This window comes from Vicia villosa, linkage group LG6, assembly GCF_029867415.1.
Source record: "Vicia villosa cultivar HV-30 ecotype Madison, WI linkage group LG6, Vvil1.0, whole genome shotgun sequence".
NCBI classification, from domain to species: Eukaryota; Viridiplantae; Streptophyta; class Magnoliopsida; order Fabales; family Fabaceae; genus Vicia; species Vicia villosa.
This window is the reverse complement of record NC_081185.1, coordinates 42,009,251-42,028,668: the sequence shown is the minus strand read 5'-3', so window position 1 is coordinate 42,028,668 and position 19,418 is coordinate 42,009,251. Positions and strand designations below refer to the sequence as shown.

Below are 19,418 nucleotides of genomic sequence, written 5' to 3'. Positions count from 1 at the left end.
AAGAATTCACTATAAAAGTGAAAAGATCAAGAAATGGAGAATTTCAAGTGAAGGTGGACTTGGAGAATTATGGTGTCAATGATCCAAGAGGAAAGGTCCTCTATTTATAGGCAAGAATTAGGGTTTGTGGATGGAAAAAGTTCAGAGTTTTATGTTCACATATGACTTGTGTACCATCTGTCTTGTTTGTGAAGAAATGAGAAAGTTATGGTTTCAATGGTGAGGTACAAAGCTTTAAGCATGCTTGCAAGGTTTTGATTTGATCTTAGAGGCTTGCTTGTGGGTTTTAACTTGCTTTTGAGGCAGAAGAGACATTGTAGTAGCTCAAGGAGTGGACTTTGTGCATAAAGCTAACTTTACTAGAATGGAAGTGTTAACTTTATGCCATTAATGGAATGATCAATTGGATAATGGCTTAAACACTTGGATTATAGCTCAAAAGCAAGTGTAATCTTATGATTATGGTGCTTTAAACAAGTTATATGGGCTGCAAGAAATGAATATTTCAAATTTGAACAAGTTTGGTTCATAACTTCTTCACTTTCTTCATGTTTCTTCTTCATTTTCAAGTGTTCATGGTGGCATATTGACAAAATCATATCTCCTTGCTCAAGTCATGAAATTTCATGCTACTCAGCTCTTTGGAAAGCCCTTTCTACATACTTCAAATTAGTAGTTAAAATTTTCCTCAAACTCTTTTTGGATCATTGAGAAAAATTGCCATAAAGTTAAGAAAAAATCCAAGTAAAACACTTGAAAATTTCTCCAAGTCTTTTGAAAATTATCTTCTTAATTCCATATCTCTCAAAATAATCACTTTTGAAAAAATGTTTCACTGTGATAAGTTGTTTTTTTTCCAAGATCTACAACTTTCATGTTGGGAGATTTTTGAGTGTGTAGGCAAAATTTGGAGATCCATGAATTAGGTCAAAATACACTTAAAACCCTAATTTGACTTTTTGTTGACTTTTTGATTCTTGATGAATTCTTTGAATTTTCTTTGATAAAATGTATTCAATATCCATATGATGATGATTTGGATCCTTAAAAATCCATGTTCGACTATTTTCCTCAAAAGTCAAAGATTGACTTGCACAGTTGACTTTTTCCAAATGAATTGCAGTTTTTTGATTTCTGAATGAATCAAGCTCTCCTTTTCAAATGAATGATATGGATGGACTATGATGTTGATTCAGATGCCCTTGATTAATATTTTGAGTCTTGGAACTATCTCCTGATTAAAATTCAAACCTCCATAGACATTAGGTCAAAAACCCTAATTGGAGCTTCTGATGAACTTGTAGGTGATTGATCTTGCATTGACCCATCCTTGGGTTTTTATTTTTATTGAAGAACCCCTTGAATCATAGAATAATGTTGAATTTCTTGGTGGGCCTCAAAACCCTAATTTGTTCAACTTCTCCTTGAGCAGTTTCCTGTTTTGGGACAAAAGCAACAAACAACAATTTTTTTGTATTTTGGGTTAATAAAAGATAAATGCATGATGATAATGATGACAAAGATGATCCTAATATTTAGGCTATGGAGGGATCTCAGTGGTCAAAAATTGGTGTGCAACATCTACAAACTCTTTGATCTGTTGTTTGACAGCATAGTCGACTTTCACCTTGTAGCGTTTCTGATTGTAAACTTGGTTATTAGCAGCTTGTCTGGCAGTGGCAGCGGCCTGCATCTCAGCCTGCTTCTTCCTTTGAAAGAGTCTCCATTGAGTTCGACTCATTGGATTCTTTCCCATGTAGTTCTCAGATGTATGGCTCTTTTTCTCAGAACGAAACTTCAGTCGGTAGTTCATTGGAGCTTTCCCCTTCACATCTCTTACAGCTTCGACAGCCTCTGATGCCCCCACACCTGTAACACCCTTCTAAACCCCGCGGAAATTAATAAAATAATTCAGAGTAAAACATGAAAACAAGGGTGCCACATTCCAATTTAAAACAAATTATCATAAATCATTTGTCATGCTTCACTTAGGGGAAAATCATCCATTTAACAAAATCATGTTTCTATACAGCGGAACATTAATCAACAGATAAGCATAACATCATCTATGCAATATCTCACAAAATTACTCCAATAACAACAAAATAGAGTATCATCATAAACTCTAAACTAACGTTCCCCCAGTGTTACAATATCAGAGCATGACACCGACGCTATACCAAATAAACTGACTCATGAGCTAATCCTCACCGAGCCAAAAGCCGCTACTCGCCAATCTGAAATCATCAAAGTAAGGGTGAGTCTCATTCACAATTAACAAATGTTATCGAATCATAAACAATAACACATCATAGTCACATTATTCATCCAATTTCGTTATATTCAGATTGTCAGGAAGTACTCATCAACACACAACAACAAATAGAATACATTACCAAGAGACAACACCATAATTCATCCAAACAAATCATAACCATTATACAATCATCACATATTATAACATTGGACAATCTTCCATTCATGTTATAATAACACAAGTAGCCTAATGCAAATGCAACTATATGCATGTGGTACCAAATCTGGGATAACCCATCTCACCGATCCACCATCGTCAAGGATACGGCAACACCCACTCACTAATTCCACACAATGGGAATTAGCTACCACTGATCCACCATCGTCAAGGATCAGCCACATAATGATTATGAATGCATGTATCAACCATAACATGCTCATCACCCACATAGATCAACCAAATGTCATAATCATCAACCACCACAATAATCAATAGCCATACACAGTTATGCCATTTCTCAACCATAATAAAATACATATTTTACATCAACCATATATGTATAACAAACACCAATTATAACCACAACATCATAACAGGTAAGTCATTCATCATACAGTGCAACAACAATAACACCCCTCACAATCGTGTACCAAGTACAACAAAGCAACTCGTCAACGACAGAGTATTTACCTCATCATTCATCAAAACACATGATAGCCATATTTACCATGAACAACACCCATTTGCACAATTAACAGAAGCAACCACATTATCACAACATACATCATTGCACATATTCAACTATGCACACAACAACCATTGCACCTCATCAGCTATGTAAAACCAGAATAAACCACATTTGAAGAAAATGATACTTTTTAAAATAAAATCAAGTTGTTATTGTTTTATTCATTTCATAAGGTAGAACATTCAATTTAAGGAACAACGTCCAAAACGGCGTCTAAAACGGACTTACGGTTTGAAAGTTACACATCTTTAACTTTTTACAAGAAAACAGTTATCGCTACAGCACGCGGCGCAACCAAAGTTCGCGGCGCGACCTGAAGCACACAAACACGTTCGCGGCGCCAACCTATGCACGCGGCGCGATGCGAGGAAACAAGTACGCCTTCGCGGCGCGCACCTACCTTCGCGGCGCGAACTGGCAAAAACCAGAGATCTCACATCGATTGACAGCATTACGGGATTCATCCCAAAATCCCCAAAACCCAAATCAAGTTATGTCATGAACCTCAAATACCACCATATCAGCCACATACATGTTATAACACAAATATAACATACAAAAGGATCATTCAATCATCATAATAGTCATATAATCATACAATTCATCACATCATACAATTCCCATCAAAATCATCCCAAAACCCCAATCCATCATATAACCAATTGACACAAACAATGCATCTAAATCAGTCCTATTATCTATAATACGATAAAAGATATTAACCGGAAGAGTCCCCCCTTACCTTAGCCAAAGATCTTGATTAGCCCTCTTCCTCTTCTGTTCCTCTTTCACGTATCAACACTTCTACTCTTCTGCTCCCCTTCCACATCTATTTTCCTTTTTCCCAATTTTCTTTATTTCCTTTATTTTATGAAAACATAAAATAATTAGTAGCGGGCTTACTCACTTAGCACCCCCATACTACTAATATCACCATTCCAGCCCAATGGCCCTTAATCCATAATTCTCCAATAATTCAACAAAATACCAAATAATTCTAAATAATAATTTAATTTCCGATTAAATTAAAATTAGAAAATATGGGGTGTTACAACTCTCCCCCACTAGAAGAGTTTTCGTCCTCGAAAACATACCTCAAGTAACCAACTCGTATAAGAGTCCTTCACCTGACTCTCCAGCTCCCAATTAACATTACCATCCGTCAATCCATCTGACATAACCAACAGGAAACATGTTTCGTACATTCAAATCCCAGTTCTTACGTCGCATTTGACTATCGAAAAGTATAGCACTTGTTATATCTCCAAAAGGTTAACAAAAACAGGACATTGAGGTACAACCTATACAATACGCTCAGCAACTGAGTAATACAATTACACAATCTATAGTATGATCACACTTGATCAACAATGCAGTAATGCATTCCATCTACCAAACATACCAACCTTAGACATACCCTTCCATCTGAGCGATAAAATAATACTTACACTTTTCACCAACCGCTTCCTTCAAGAAACTCAATACTCATATTCCTATACCATTGAATTCCAATTATCTGACTCCTCTTAAGTCAAACCATCGATTATCCAACACTTTACATTCCGTTTTTTCCGCACTACTCTGACTACTCATCACAATCATCTATACCAATTAGACTTCTGAGTTTTACCCGATCCCGACTCTCTTTACTTATTCGTTCGAGAATCATTCTTCATCATTCATGGTACCAATTTACCACTCAGTAATACTTACTCGCACTCAAAAACAAATTCCTGAGTTACTACATTTATTAAACATTCCGGCCATCGGAACGAGTACACACAAGTAATTATAATCACGCTCATCAGCCTCAATACGCCATTTCTTACAAAACAACTCAAATTGGGTTTCGCTCTTTTCTAAGAATTAAATCAATTTCTCCCTTCATAGAGTATAATTCCTCATTATATCTGGAAATCTACAATAACCCTTAACAACAAAACCAAATTATTATAGCATCAAGTGGCCTCAACTCTTCATTTTAATTTCGCCGAATACATACTCGTTAACTACGTACAACCATAATAACATATTCATCATCTCGACAATTATTCAAAAGAGTTATAATTCTTCGACATGACATCCTTACACCCACTGGATTCTAAATCCAACATATAGATCAAGACATATTCTCTATGTAGGCTTCCGACATATTAATTCCTTACTTCCCGCGAGTAGTACTCATAACATTACTCCACATCACACTTTCGCTGCGCAACTCTGATTACCCGTCTTAAGTCATCATCCAATATATTGCACTCTTTCATATTCACTTCTTCATAAATTCACACAACATAGTGAGTGATTATTCTCACGGCTTAGTATTCATCACATCTTAAACCATTAAGGTAACAAAACAAGCTCATCCCATCTATATGATTCCGTCTACTATCAACAAGAGATTAAGGGTGATCAAGTCCTCAATTTGTCAATAGATAGCCGACAACCATATTTAAGCATAAACTGTCGTTACTACATAATAGTGTCCTTTCCGAGTTTGCACTCAAACTCATTAACATTGTCATAGTCCAATAATTCACTACGGTGTCCTTCTTCTAGAATATTCTTCCGAAGCTCAACACATCAGTTACACAAATCCAATCACTCAACCTCATTACACCGCTCTCGTCGATTCTGAATTCACCGCCTTTACTTTGGTAATTCAAAGTCAACCTATCGATCAACTCAACATCATCTTCTGACCTTCTCTAATCTCGTCAAGAATACCTCTAGTCATCTTCTAGCATACTCAATCTAACACTATTAGGATCACCTTCACATACCAACTCAAGTCTCTAAATTGTCCAATTAAATCCAACTCATTCATCATTAGCACCGACATATTTAAAGACTTCCTACGCAACACAATAGCACAACATTCATAACTCGTGGTTTCAATCCAAATTCTATTACATCCTTCACGTCCAATTATCATCCCACTCGGAATCTCAACAAGGTCTCCCTCACGTCAACAATGTTAGAATTTCCCTACAATCCTTCTTTTATACTTATCGTTACCTTGCCATCACAAATACGATTCCAAGGGTTCTAAAGTTTGTCCCATCTTTACTACTAATTTACTCATTCACTAAAATCCATCGGTATTCAAACCATCTTTGTGACCGAACATCTCATCAACTTATTCATCAACAACATGTTCTACTCCACGTCGTTTCAAACAATCGCGGTAGTAGGCATTCTTATTCAACAAGTTTCACGCTTCCATAACCGACTTCAGAACCTTTCCTCATAGGGTCACTCTACGGTATTTATAACTCTCCCATAAATTAAAACACAATCCCTCCTCTTCGTAGGTTCAAACGGCACATCAATCCGACACTCGGAACTCAAGATATGAATTTTCCAATCATTGCCCGAAAAATGCAACACTGACATCATACAGCGACACTCTATACGATATATCCAAAACTCCTCAATTGGTAAATTCAATTCTTAAAATTACTTCTCAAAAAAACCTTCCAAGTATTCCTTCGATCCATTCAACACTGACACTGACATCCCGTGCAGTACCAATAAACAAGTCTAGTTATAAGAACAAGAGTAACCGCAACTTCACCTCTTTCCAAAGTCATCCTGTCACAATTAATTATGTTACAGCTGCTGCAACTATTTTTATAACGAAGTTCATCTCGTTAGCTTTCCAACGCTTCAAACGGAACTCAATTCAGATGTCCAGAACTCCAGTTATGAATTTTCGAAGTTCCGCAGCTATTCAGCAATTTTTTCTGCGTTTTGCTTACGAAAATCTCTCTCCAAAACTCATTCTCTTCAACTCCATCACATTCCAAACATTCTTATGACTTGAGCAACACATCCTATCGCCGAAGCGCAATTTCTGGAACATTACGACATCAATCCTCTTCGCAAACTTGCAGCTGAACCTCTTCTGAGTCGTAAGGCTACTCAACTGTCATCTTCGCAGTACACCAGCGGAGCTGACACATCGCAACTTTCCAATTTCCTTCTCTTACAATAACTGTCAATTACCTCTAATCATCTTCCTTCAAGATGTTCCAACTCAATTCCCAGTGAAGTCTTAATTCCAAGTCACCTTCAATTCGGAAAACAACAAACTCCGACAACGCTCGCACTGTTGCCAACAACAGCCTACTGAATCAATCCTCTTACAACTGAAACATAACCGAGAAGCGAAGCTTCTCCCCCACTTGTTTCAATCCAACACCTACAACAAACAACCAAGTACCGACAGTGATTCACTCACATGTCGCGTACCAAGGGATAAAATGCCGACAATATACAACTGTCGCGCAACTCAACTGACTCAACAATTGGCCGGACGGACCGACCTGCTCTGATACCACTATTGTAACACCCTTCTAAACCCCGCGGAAATTAATAAAATAATTCAGAGTAAAACATGAAAACAAGGGTGCCACATTCCAATTTAAAACAAATTATCATAAATCATTTGTCATGCTTCACTTAGGGGAAAATCATCCATTTAACAAAATCATGTTTCTATACAGCGGAACATTAATCAACAGATAAGCATAACATCATCTATGCAATATCTCACAAAATTACTCCAATAACAACAAAATAGAGTATCATCATAAACTCTAAACTAACGTTCCCCCAGTGTTACAATATCAGAGCATGACACCGACGCTATACCAAATAAACTGACTCATGAGCTAATCCTCACCGAGCCAAAAGCCGCTACTCGCCAATCTGAAATCATCAAAGTAAGGGTGAGTCTCATTCACAATTAACAAATGTTATCGAATCATAAACAATAACACATCATAGTCACATTATTCATCCAATTTCGTTATATTCAGATTGTCAGGAAGTACTCATCAACACACAACAACAAATAGAATACATTACCAAGAGACAACACCATAATTCATCCAAACAAATCATAACCATTATACAATCATCACATATTATAACATTGGACAATCTTCCATTCATGTTATAATAACACAAGTAGCCTAATGCAAATGCAACTATATGCATGTGGTACCAAATCTGGGATAACCCATCTCACCGATCCACCATCGTCAAGGATACGGCAACACCCACTCACTAATTCCACACAATGGGAATTAGCTACCACTGATCCACCATCGTCAAGGATCAGCCACATAATGATTATGAATGCATGTATCAACCATAACATGCTCATCACCCACATAGATCAACCAAATGTCATAATCATCAACCACCACAATAATCAATAGCCATACACAGTTATGCCATTTCTCAACCATAATAAAATACATATTTTACATCAACCATATATGTATAACAAACACCAATTATAACCACAACATCATAACAGGTAAGTCATTCATCATACAGTGCAACAACAATAACACCCCTCACAATCGTGTACCAAGTACAACAAAGCAACTCGTCAACGACAGAGTATTTACCTCATCATTCATCAAAACACATGATAGCCATATTTACCATGAACAACACCCATTTGCACAATTAACAGAAGCAACCACATTATCACAACATACATCATTGCACATATTCAACTATGCACACAACAACCATTGCACCTCATCAGCTATGTAAAACCAGAATAAACCACATTTGAAGAAAATGATACTTTTTAAAATAAAATCAAGTTGTTATTGTTTTATTCATTTCATAAGGTAGAACATTCAATTTAAGGAACAACGTCCAAAACGGCGTCTAAAACGGACTTACGGTTTGAAAGTTACACATCTTTAACTTTTTACAAGAAAACAGTTATCGCTACAGCACGCGGCGCAACCAAAGTTCGCGGCGCGACCTGAAGCACACAAACACGTTCGCGGCGCCAACCTATGCACGCGGCGCGATGCGAGGAAACAAGTACGCCTTCGCGGCGCGCACCTACCTTCGCGGCGCGAACTGGCAAAAACCAGAGATCTCACATCGATTGACAGCATTACGGGATTCATCCCAAAATCCCCAAAACCCAAATCAAGTTATGTCATGAACCTCAAATACCACCATATCAGCCACATACATGTTATAACACAAATATAACATACAAAAGGATCATTCAATCATCATAATAGTCATATAATCATACAATTCATCACATCATACAATTCCCATCAAAATCATCCCAAAACCCCAATCCATCATATAACCAATTGACACAAACAATGCATCTAAATCAGTCCTATTATCTATAATACGATAAAAGATATTAACCGGAAGAGTCCCCCCTTACCTTAGCCAAAGATCTTGATTAGCCCTCTTCCTCTTCTGTTCCTCTTTCACGTATCAACACTTCTACTCTTCTGCTCCCCTTCCACATCTATTTTCCTTTTTCCCAATTTTCTTTATTTCCTTTATTTTATGAAAACATAAAATAATTAGTAGCGGGCTTACTCACTTAGCACCCCCATACTACTAATATCACCATTCCAGCCCAATGGCCCTTAATCCATAATTCTCCAATAATTCAACAAAATACCAAATAATTCTAAATAATAATTTAATTTCCGATTAAATTAAAATTAGAAAATATGGGGTGTTACAACACCCACCTAGGGCTTGATCCAAGTGCCCTTAGGTGCAGCAGCAGAAGGGATTTAGCTTTTTGGTTTAGATTGGACTACCCTCCTAGGGTCCCTTTTGTTACATTGGGCTCTCCCTCTCTCTAGCTGTAATCTCTGAAAATTCTCAACAGCAACTCTATCAGTCAGAGCACTGCATCTGAGGCACAAACCGACTTGAGACGCCTTGCTCTTGCAACGGTAAAGGAATTCTAGCAAGTCTTCATCGTCCTTTGGGTAAACATCAGCCAATTTCACCTGTGGAATTTTGCCAGTACCTTCCTCAAGCATGTTGTCTTCGGGAAACTCCGTGAGATCCACCATATTGATCTCGACAGGCTCATCAAACAAAGCCTCTTCCTGCCTGAGAGGGTCAGAATCGATCTTCATTTTTCTTGCAGCAAACTTCAGCCGACCCTCTTGCAGCGATTTTTTAACCAAAACCCTGAAAAGGAAACATTAAGCAGTTGAGTGCCCAAGATAATTGTGATATTTGTAAAAACCTCTCTTTTGTCTCTGTTCTAATGGTGGTAACTTAGCCTTTAGAGGTACCAAGATTTGACCATCCTTAACTAACACATTAAAAATTTCCTCGCATTTACTAATATCAAAAGTATAAGTTTTTGCAAGAAATTTTTTGAGTTGTTATCGACAGTAACATTCTTCCCTTTCGAAGGGAACAACGACTTGCATTCATATGCAGATCCCGGTTTCATCTCAGCCAGGTCGATCTCTGCCTCAGTTGGTGAGATATAGTAGGCCTTGTATATAGGGTCTGTATCATCATAATCGACATAGGCTACTTATTCTTTCTTAGCCTTAGCCATGGTATGTCTAACTTTTTCTAATCGTAGACGTTCAAGGTGTCGAACCCTATCAGCTAGTTGTGACATACTTTTGACAAAGGTTGAGTCTATCTTCTCCCTGATGGAATAATCTAAACCCCCCGTAGCCATTTGAACAAGTTCATGTTCGGGCACCTACGTAAAACACTTTTCCTTTAATGACCTAGACCTGTTCAGGTATTCATCAATGGTCTCAGCAAACCTTCTCTTAATATTCGACAATTCGACCAAACTAATTTTTGAATGTCCCTCATATAATTGCTCATGGAAGAGTTTTTCCAATTTAGACCATGAATCGATAGAATTAGGAGGAAGAGTGGTAAACCACGTGAATTCCGCCTTAGTGAGGGATGAAGGAAAATGCTTCACTCTTAGGCTTTCATCGTTTGCCATGACCCCCGACTCACTCAGGTATCTGGCTACATGTTCGACTGTTGACTCTCATGTTTCTCCCCCAAACTTGGTATACTTAGGTATTTTCCAACCTCTAGGGTTTTCCGTTTGTCTAATGTACTCAGATAACGGGGAAGAATATGTTAGCCTTTGTAATGAAGTATTCATTCCATTTTTGGCCATAATCCTTTCGACAATCTTTTTAAATTGTTCTCTATCGTTGTCTCTTCTTGTCGATATTGATCGACAATCTGATTAGTGTTTTGTTGTCGACCCACCAACATTACTGGTTGGCGTCTTTCCCTTACTTTACCTTGGTTTGGTTGAAGTCTGAGAATTTGACATTGTTGCACTGTTTCGTCTTCCACTAGATCTACTCCTGGTTGTTTAGGTACAACATCGTGCCTATTCGTTTGAGGAGCCTCTCGACTAGACGTTTGAGGTGCCCCCAAGAAATTACATAGGCGAGTCAGTTGATCAACCACTTGCCTATTCGAATCAGTGGACTCCTGCATTATAGGATTGAAAACAGTACCCATTTTGTTAGTTAACATATTAACTAACTCGTGGTTACTATCGTCCATCTGTTGTCTAAGTACCGCTACTGAAGTATTTGACAACGACATAACTCTGTTTTGATTGGTTCTATTTTGAGCGCTTGCTGTAGATCCTTGCAAATATGAACTTACGCTATGAGCATTATCCGATACTACTACTGCGTTTGACGTCGACTGATACCCAGGCATTAAGGAATACGGCATTCCATACAGGGGATCTGCAGTTCCAAAACTGGGTAGGTTAGGCCTAAATCATGTGCTTGTTGTCATTTTAAACCCAGGGCTCCCCGATGGAGGCACAGGGTATATGCTACCACTTGCCATGTGACAGACGTTGTCATGGCCGCATTTGTCAACGGAGGATAAGCCTTAACTTGGGTAAGTACAGTGTCTAACGACTCTAAAGACCCTGAGGGCACTACATCTATATTATTTGGGTTAGGAGGATTAGACATCCTAGGTGTGCATTATCTAAGTGGTCTGTTATATTCTTTGGTGTAATTCTCACTCCTAAGTTTCATACACCTTCTATTTCTACAAAACTTAGCACAATTGTCCCACTGTGCCATTTTGTTTACTATGGAAATTGGTAAACAACCGCTGGTCCTCCCAAGGCCATAAACTAAAGGTTACTTGCAAGATCGACCAGTTTATCTTGAGACTAGTGCTAAGGTTTTTATATTGTATCCGTTTTGTCAATGATGCTGGCCTAAGAAACAGTTTTCTAAGACCATAGGAACAAGTACAACGGCTTTCCACACGATGGATTAGGCTCGACCGACAGGTAACTCGTGACCGATGGAAACAGACCTAAACGTAATGACTTGACAAATCTGGGTATTCACTGATCTTGACCTACTATGGTAACTCGTGACCACCAGGAGGTCGTGAGTCCAGGTTTGTTCTACACGAAATAAGGATTGAATGTCTCTTTGGTGAACTCGAGACTTGTGACTAAAAGAGTGTCGACGTATATGAAAACGTAGAATGAATGATGATCAATGAGTAAAATGCACATAAAAGCTTCAAAGTAAATAATTGAAACATAAAGATTTTGCATTGAAATAAAAGTGGTGATTCACGTACATCAAACACTTAGTAACTACTTTTTCGTGAAGTCGGAAATTGGGAAGAGTTTTGGCAAGTAGTTTGAGTATATCAGCGAACAACCCCAAATTCTACATCAAAATGACTTATTTATAGTGATTTACAAAGATAACTGCCTAAAGCAATATACAGCTGAAATTGAAACTAAAAATAACCGCTTCACGAGATCTTTCCATATATTTGGCGCCTACAACGCACGACCTCTCGAAGTAACTGTCTGTGATCTTGAAATTTGAAACTTCCCGCCTTTGGCTCTTTACGAATTAACCACTCCTGGCTTCGACGCTTGCATTTGTCAAAGACATAAACATGATAATTTTTGCTAAGTATGGGAAGCCTCTGTGGTCGACAAGACTACTCTCGACCATTACCTCTGATCCACATCATGGTTGATTCGACCTATATGCTCCTTCGATGTATCTTTACTTCGACTTTTTCATGTATAGTTTCCCACACAAGTCTTAATCGCCTAAAGCGTCTTTATTTGTAGGAATCTTCCTTTAACCCTTAAGTCTATCAACTGGGAATACACGTTCCTCCCTATTGTAAGAAATTTTAAGGTAACAGAAAGGGTACACGTGAACAGATGGTTGCATGATGTACCAAGTTGGCATCAGAAATTTAAAATTTATGGTTCAATGAAATGAATATGTAAAGAGTCTCAAGCTCCTACAATCAAATAAAAAAGGTTCGAATTTCCCTTTCAAGTATACTTGTTTATAATTTTACACTTTTTAATATTTTTAAAATCATATTAAAAATTTATATTTATATTTTTCATGAAATACAAACTATTAAATTGTTGATTTTAAAAGAAAAAGAATCAATATAGAATACACTGATAATTTTTTAAGTATGTTTTTACTAATAACCCTTCAATAAAATTATTGTGCATTGCACAGACAGACGACTAGTCGTAATCTTAATATAAAATATACACTTTATATGTTATAAATGCCACATGATGTATATTTTATCCATCGTTGTAAAAATATAACGTAGAAAAAATCAGCAACGCTATCTTTTTTTTTTTTGTAGTTAACTAGGAAGAAAATTTATTTTAACTAGTAAAAGATATGTGCTTTCGCACGAGTCGCACAAAGTTGGTATAAATATTATATAATTATAGTTAAAAATGTATATAAAAATACATAAAAATTAAGAGAAAACTTTTTTCAATGATTATTGTTACATAAATATTAATTTAATTTATTAAGTTGTAGTAATTGTTATGATATACATATAAATTATGTTGACAAATATATAGGTATATGGTCTAGTTCACCTCACACACATATATAAAACCGATTATCTATTTGCTTAGAGCCAAATAAGTTCAAAACCAACATAGCTTTCTCTTGTGCTATAACAAGAACCCTCGATGACCCTCGATTAGCCTCCTCTTAGGCTTACAATACAAGGACCCACAGGCTTCTTAAAAGCATATTCACAGCTTTCTCTTGAGCTTGTATACAAGGACCCATCTGGTTTCTTATAAACATAGGAACAGGTCTTTAGTCACCTTTTAGCCTACCCTGGTGAGTTTCTTCTATTCTTCAAACCAGACTTTAAACAAGCTAAGAATGTCTCAATCTCAGTATTGAGTTCACCTTCTGGAATAAGAGACACGAACAGTTTCTGTCACCTTTATTCTCTATCTCCAGTGAGTCTTCTCCTTACTAGAGTCTAGGTTTTCCATCTGAAATATCCTCAGAGTCAGCCTTAATCTTGGGCTTTAAACAAGAATCTAAAACAATCAAATCCTCATTTCCTTTTAATCCAAATTCCTTGGAAAGGGTTAGCTTCCACATCAATCTTCATAAGTCAGAAACCCCTGGAAAGGGTCAGCCTCCAAAAATCAATCTTTCATTTTAACAAAAACCCTTGGAAAGGGTCAGCCTCAAAAAATCAATCTTTCATTTAACAAAAAACCCTGGAAAGGGTCAGCCTCCAAAATCCATCCTTCAAATCCAAATTCCATGGAAAGGGTTAGCTTACATCAACTTTCATTCAAACCTTCAAAACTCCCTAGTAGAGTCTAGGTCAATCACTCAAACAAATTCCACAGAAAGGTCAACCTTCAAACCTGGGTCTTTCATTCATCAATCCCTGCTTAATAAAAGCACAGTCCCCCAGAAGGGTCAACCTTCAGTCTCTAAACAACAGAGTAACCCTCAATAGAGTCAGCCACAACCTTAGGCTTTGTATAAGGCAGATATTCCCCTTTGAGTCAAGAGATCCCACACTGGTAGATCTTTTCCACATTAAGAGTCAGCCACAACCTTGGGCTTTGTACAAAGCAGATACTCCCCTCAGAGTCAAAAACCCTACTCATAGGTATTCCCCTAACCAGAGTCAGCCACAACCTTGGGCTTTGTACAAGGCAGATAATAGAGTCTCCACAGTGAGTCTTTCCCCCACTAAGTCAGCCACAACCTTGGGCTTTGTACAAAGCAGATAAACATCCTCTTCTATGTCAAAATATTCACATCCTTTGAGTCTTTTCCCTAGAAAGTTAGCCATAACCTTCGGCTTTGTACAAGGCACACAATAGAGTCATCCATAGTCAATTTCCTTAGTAGTTAGCCACAACCTTGGGCTTCATACAAGGCACAAAAAATAGAGTTTCCCTAGGTAGAGTCAGCTACAGTTATGGGCTTTGTACAGAACACTAAAATAAACCTTTCAATAAAAACAAAATAAACACTCTCTAACTAGAGTCAGCCTCAATTTTGGGCTTCATACAGAACACAAATTTCCTCAGTCAAAGTCAAATTCCTAGTGAAGTTATCTCCCAGAGTCAATAAAAAACCTTTAAAAAGCCTCAAGCTTGGGCCTCATACAAGCCAGCTAAAAATCAAATCTTTCATACAATAGATAGACATAACTTATCTCTATAGAGAGATATTTCTCCTATCTCACCACATTCAAACAAACAAACAAACAAACAAACATTTCAACTTCAATTTCAAACATTCTCCCATTTAGGACTCTGGAAGGCGTGCTTTGGCACATCCCCAGACTTGTACAACTTTCCCTAATTTAGTTGAGAATCTTTATTTCATTCAAGAGACACGCGACTGGTATACTTGTACACAACCAAGTAAGGTCCCTCTCTAATGAAACAAACTCAACTTTTCGGTCACTTTAAATGTTTGTGGTGGAATAGTAGAAATACCTCTCTGTAAAGATGACTTCATGTCTCTTTACTGTAAATAGAGATTTCATTCAAAGTTTCAACCTTGAGCTTCAAGCAAGGCACCAAAAAAATAAATTCATTTCCCTAATTAGTTCCCCGAGCTACAAAAAGCTTTGACTTCCATTAGGGATATGTAGGCATGAGATTCACAAGGTATCTCAGCGACCCAATTTATCTAATTAGGCCAATCCAGCCTTCGGCCCAATACACTTTCAACCACGCGTGGCAAGTTCCGCCCGGTCGCTCCGGGCATACTCACAATGTAACCGACTACGAGAGACCCTCGTGCCCGGTAAACAATCAACTCGCGTGATGCCTAAATATCCGCCCCAGAAGAAGGAGTCGAATCCGCACAAGAACAACTTATAAATAGCCCTCTCCACATAGAGGGCAAGGTAATCTTTTCTTAACCCAAAATTCTCTCACTTTGTTGTACCTTGTGGAACACATACTTACTTTGGCATCGGAGTGCCTTGCAGGTACAACCCCTTTTTTCCCCCTCTCAACCGATCGGAACTTCAAGCCTTCATTGTTGTTAGCCATCTAATTTGCTCGGTAAGATCAGTGGCGCCGTCTGTGGGAAATCTAGCTCCCCCGTTCCTTTTTCTTGCACCTTCTTGATCCATTCTTGCCTCCTGCAAGAACCCAGGAACCAAAGATTTAATCAAATCATTACTCATGGACGGCAATACTCAAGAAAAACGACATCTTCGTCGTTCCCCCTTCTAGAAACACCGTCCCTCGAGACGGTGTCACGGCGTCCCCTTCTCCAAAAGATCTCCAAGATGATCCATTTCACCATCTCAAAAATACAAGCGGGAAGGACAACCCTGATGAATTTCTGGGCAACCCTTTCCTCTCCAAAGGTTAGACTCCTCAGGACCAGACCATGAACGTTGTTCTAGCCGCCCTTGCCCAGACCAACGCGCTCATACAACATCAAAACGACAGGATCGGGGCGCTCGAGCAAAAACACCGATCGAAGACTCCCCCAGGGCACAAGCATCACCCTTAGGACGACGTGATTCCCAAGAAACGCCCTCGATCTCCCTCCCCAAGGGAAAACGCTGGTCCATCCTCCAAGAAAGGGTCAAGCGACCACCGCTCCCGACACCGGTCACAGTCTCCTCGATCAAAAAAGAGATCCCGGTCACCCCCGACAGGGCACAACGATAACCGGAGACGACACCGGCGGAGTCGGAGTCACTCTTCCACTCCTTCCGCCAGCGACGACGAAGAAGAGCGTAGAGGCCCTCTTTCCCACTCAATCTTGGAAGCGTCCCTACCGGCCGGTCTTGAAAAACCCCCGCCGCTGGGCACATACGACGGGACCACCGATCCGGATGAACACATGGAGAACATCGACGCCCTTCTCGACTATAGAGGGGTGCCCGGTGCCATCAAATGTCGTTTGTTCCTTACCACCCTGCGCAAAGGAGCCATGACTTGGTATAAAAGTTTGCCCGATGAGTCTATCACTTCATGGAAAGTGCTCCGGAAACTTTTTTCCATACACTTCACGGCCTCCCGGAGACACCCCATGTCAGAAGCCTCCTTGGAAGCCATCATCCAAGGAAAAGACGAGTCCCTACGGGCTTACATAGAAAGATTCAACAAGGAAGCCGTGCAAGTATCTACCACTGCCCATATGAAGAAATTCTTGCTCGAGCGAGGCCTCCGACCACGCTCAGACTTTGTCAAGGCCGTCGGGATCGAAACGCCGGCCACTCTGGACGAGTTCTTTCTCAAAGCCCAGGCATACATACAATATGAGGAAAAGGAGGCCGCTCATGCGGTACGCAATTCTAGACAAGAAGAAACCAGCAAGAATGGTCGCCAAGACGATTCCCGTCGGGGAACGGACAAAAAGAAAGACGACAAGGGCCGGGATCCCAAAGACTACAAAGCCCCAGCCGGGAAGTTCCAAGAATACACCCCCCTCAACGCCTCAAGGGAACGCATCTTAAACGAGTGCGCGAATGCTGAATTCCAGACGGGCAAGGTCCGCTTCCCTAAAACCATGCTCGCGCGACCAAACATGGATAAATCGAAGTTCTGCCGATTCCACAAAGGCCACGGGCACAACACCGAGGATTGCATCCACCTAAAGGACGCCATAGAGATATTGATCAGGGAGGGACACCTGAAGCAATACGCGAAGAAGCAGGAGGCCACCAAAGAAGCCAAACCAATCACCGAGGAAAAGCTGGCGGAAGATACGCCTGCCATTCAAGTAGCCATGAGCATCACCAGGCCGAAAGCTTTTACCTCCCTGACTAGGCCAAATCGGCGACCACCACCGCTCCTCACAGCGCATGGGAGATGTTCCCCTCCGCCATGGTCATATCGGGTGGGGGAGTCAGCAAGCTCACCGTGGTATCCATAGAATGCAAATTCGACGAACTGATCTCAGCCAGTGCAAGCAAGGCCGCTACGCTCGACCACGCCAAGGGCAGCCCATCCTCCATCTCCTTCTTCAAAGAGGAATTACCCGGCGGGGCCCCCAATGCCACCATTCCCCTCCTCATTCGGGCTCGGATGGCCAATTTTGACGTGCGGCGGATATTGGTCGATCAGGGAAGTTCAGTAGACATCATGTACTCCCAACTGTTCAAAACGCTGCAACTGAACGACAATCACCTCACCCCCTACGTAGGATCAGACCTACAAGGTTTCAACGGCACGGTGACTAAGCCGTGGGGGTTCGTCGAGCTCATAGTTACAATCGGATCGACGGAAACCGCGAGGGCCGTCAAAGTCCAATTCATGGTCATTGACTTCCCCTCGATATACCAATGCATTCTTGGACGCCCGACACTAGCCAAGCTAATCGCAGTCCCCTCAACCGTACACCTCAAACTTAAATACTATACGACCAAAGGGCAAGTAGCAACACTCAACGACAACATCGAAGCAGCCAGGAGATGCTTTGAAGCCTCCGCAAAAGGCCTGAGCACGATAAAGACACCGGCTCAAGACAAAACAGCGACCAGCGCAATCTCCGAGACCAACAAATCTATGCCCCGCATGGACACTGTCGACCTCGACAGTCGTTTTCTGGGAGAAATTGAGCAGAGCATCAACTCAGGCACATCAGAAGGGATCCTCCAGCCAATTCCTGACAGAGACTTCGAACTCGTGGCCCTCGGAGAAGATCCGACTAGGGGAGTCAAGATCGGAGCAGCCTTGCCGGACCTGGCCAAAAGACAACTCAAAGCTTGCCTCCGTGAAAACGCCGAACTATTCGCTTGGAGCGCCGTAGAGATGCCCAGGCTCGATCCAGAGGTAGCTTGCCATCACCTGACCATAAACCCCGCCTGCAAGGCCGTCGCTCAGAGGAGAAGAAAAAAATCACCCGAAAAAACGGTTGCGGCCGAACTAGCTGTAAAAGACCTCCTAGAGGCCAAATTTATGTCTGAGGCCAAGTACACTACTTGGCTCTCCAATGTTGTACTTGTTAAAAAATCAAATAGAAAATGGGTATGTGCACTGACTACACCGATCTCAATAGGACTTGCCCAAAAGATGCTTATCCTCTTCCCAATATAGATAAACTAGTCGATAATTCCGCAGGTTTTAAATTACTTTCATTTATGGACGCCTACTCCGGGTACAATCAAATACCCATGGCTAAAACTGACAAGAAATACACGACCTTCATGACCGAATCGGGCAACTACTATTACAACGTAATGCCCTTCGGTCTGAAAAACACCGGCACGACATACCAGCGCATGATGAACAAAGTCTTCCGAGCGGAA

General features: G+C 40.1%; 1 protein-coding gene across 1 annotated transcript; it reads left to right on the top strand.

The window, feature by feature from the left end:
* Positions 1-17,008: 17,008 nt before the first annotated feature.
* LOC131613585 (uncharacterized) lies at positions 17,009-18,043 on the top strand. The gene has a single exon (XM_058885242.1). It carries the CDS (start codon positions 17,009-17,011, stop codon positions 18,041-18,043), a length of 1,035 nt encoding a protein of 344 aa, XP_058741225.1.
* Positions 18,044-19,418: the final 1,375 nt, after the last annotated feature.

Coding starts and splice junctions, on each gene's coding strand:
- LOC131613585 (XM_058885242.1), top strand. CDS start 17,009: ATGGAGAACATCGACGCCCTTCTCGACTATAGAGGGGTGCCCGGTGCC.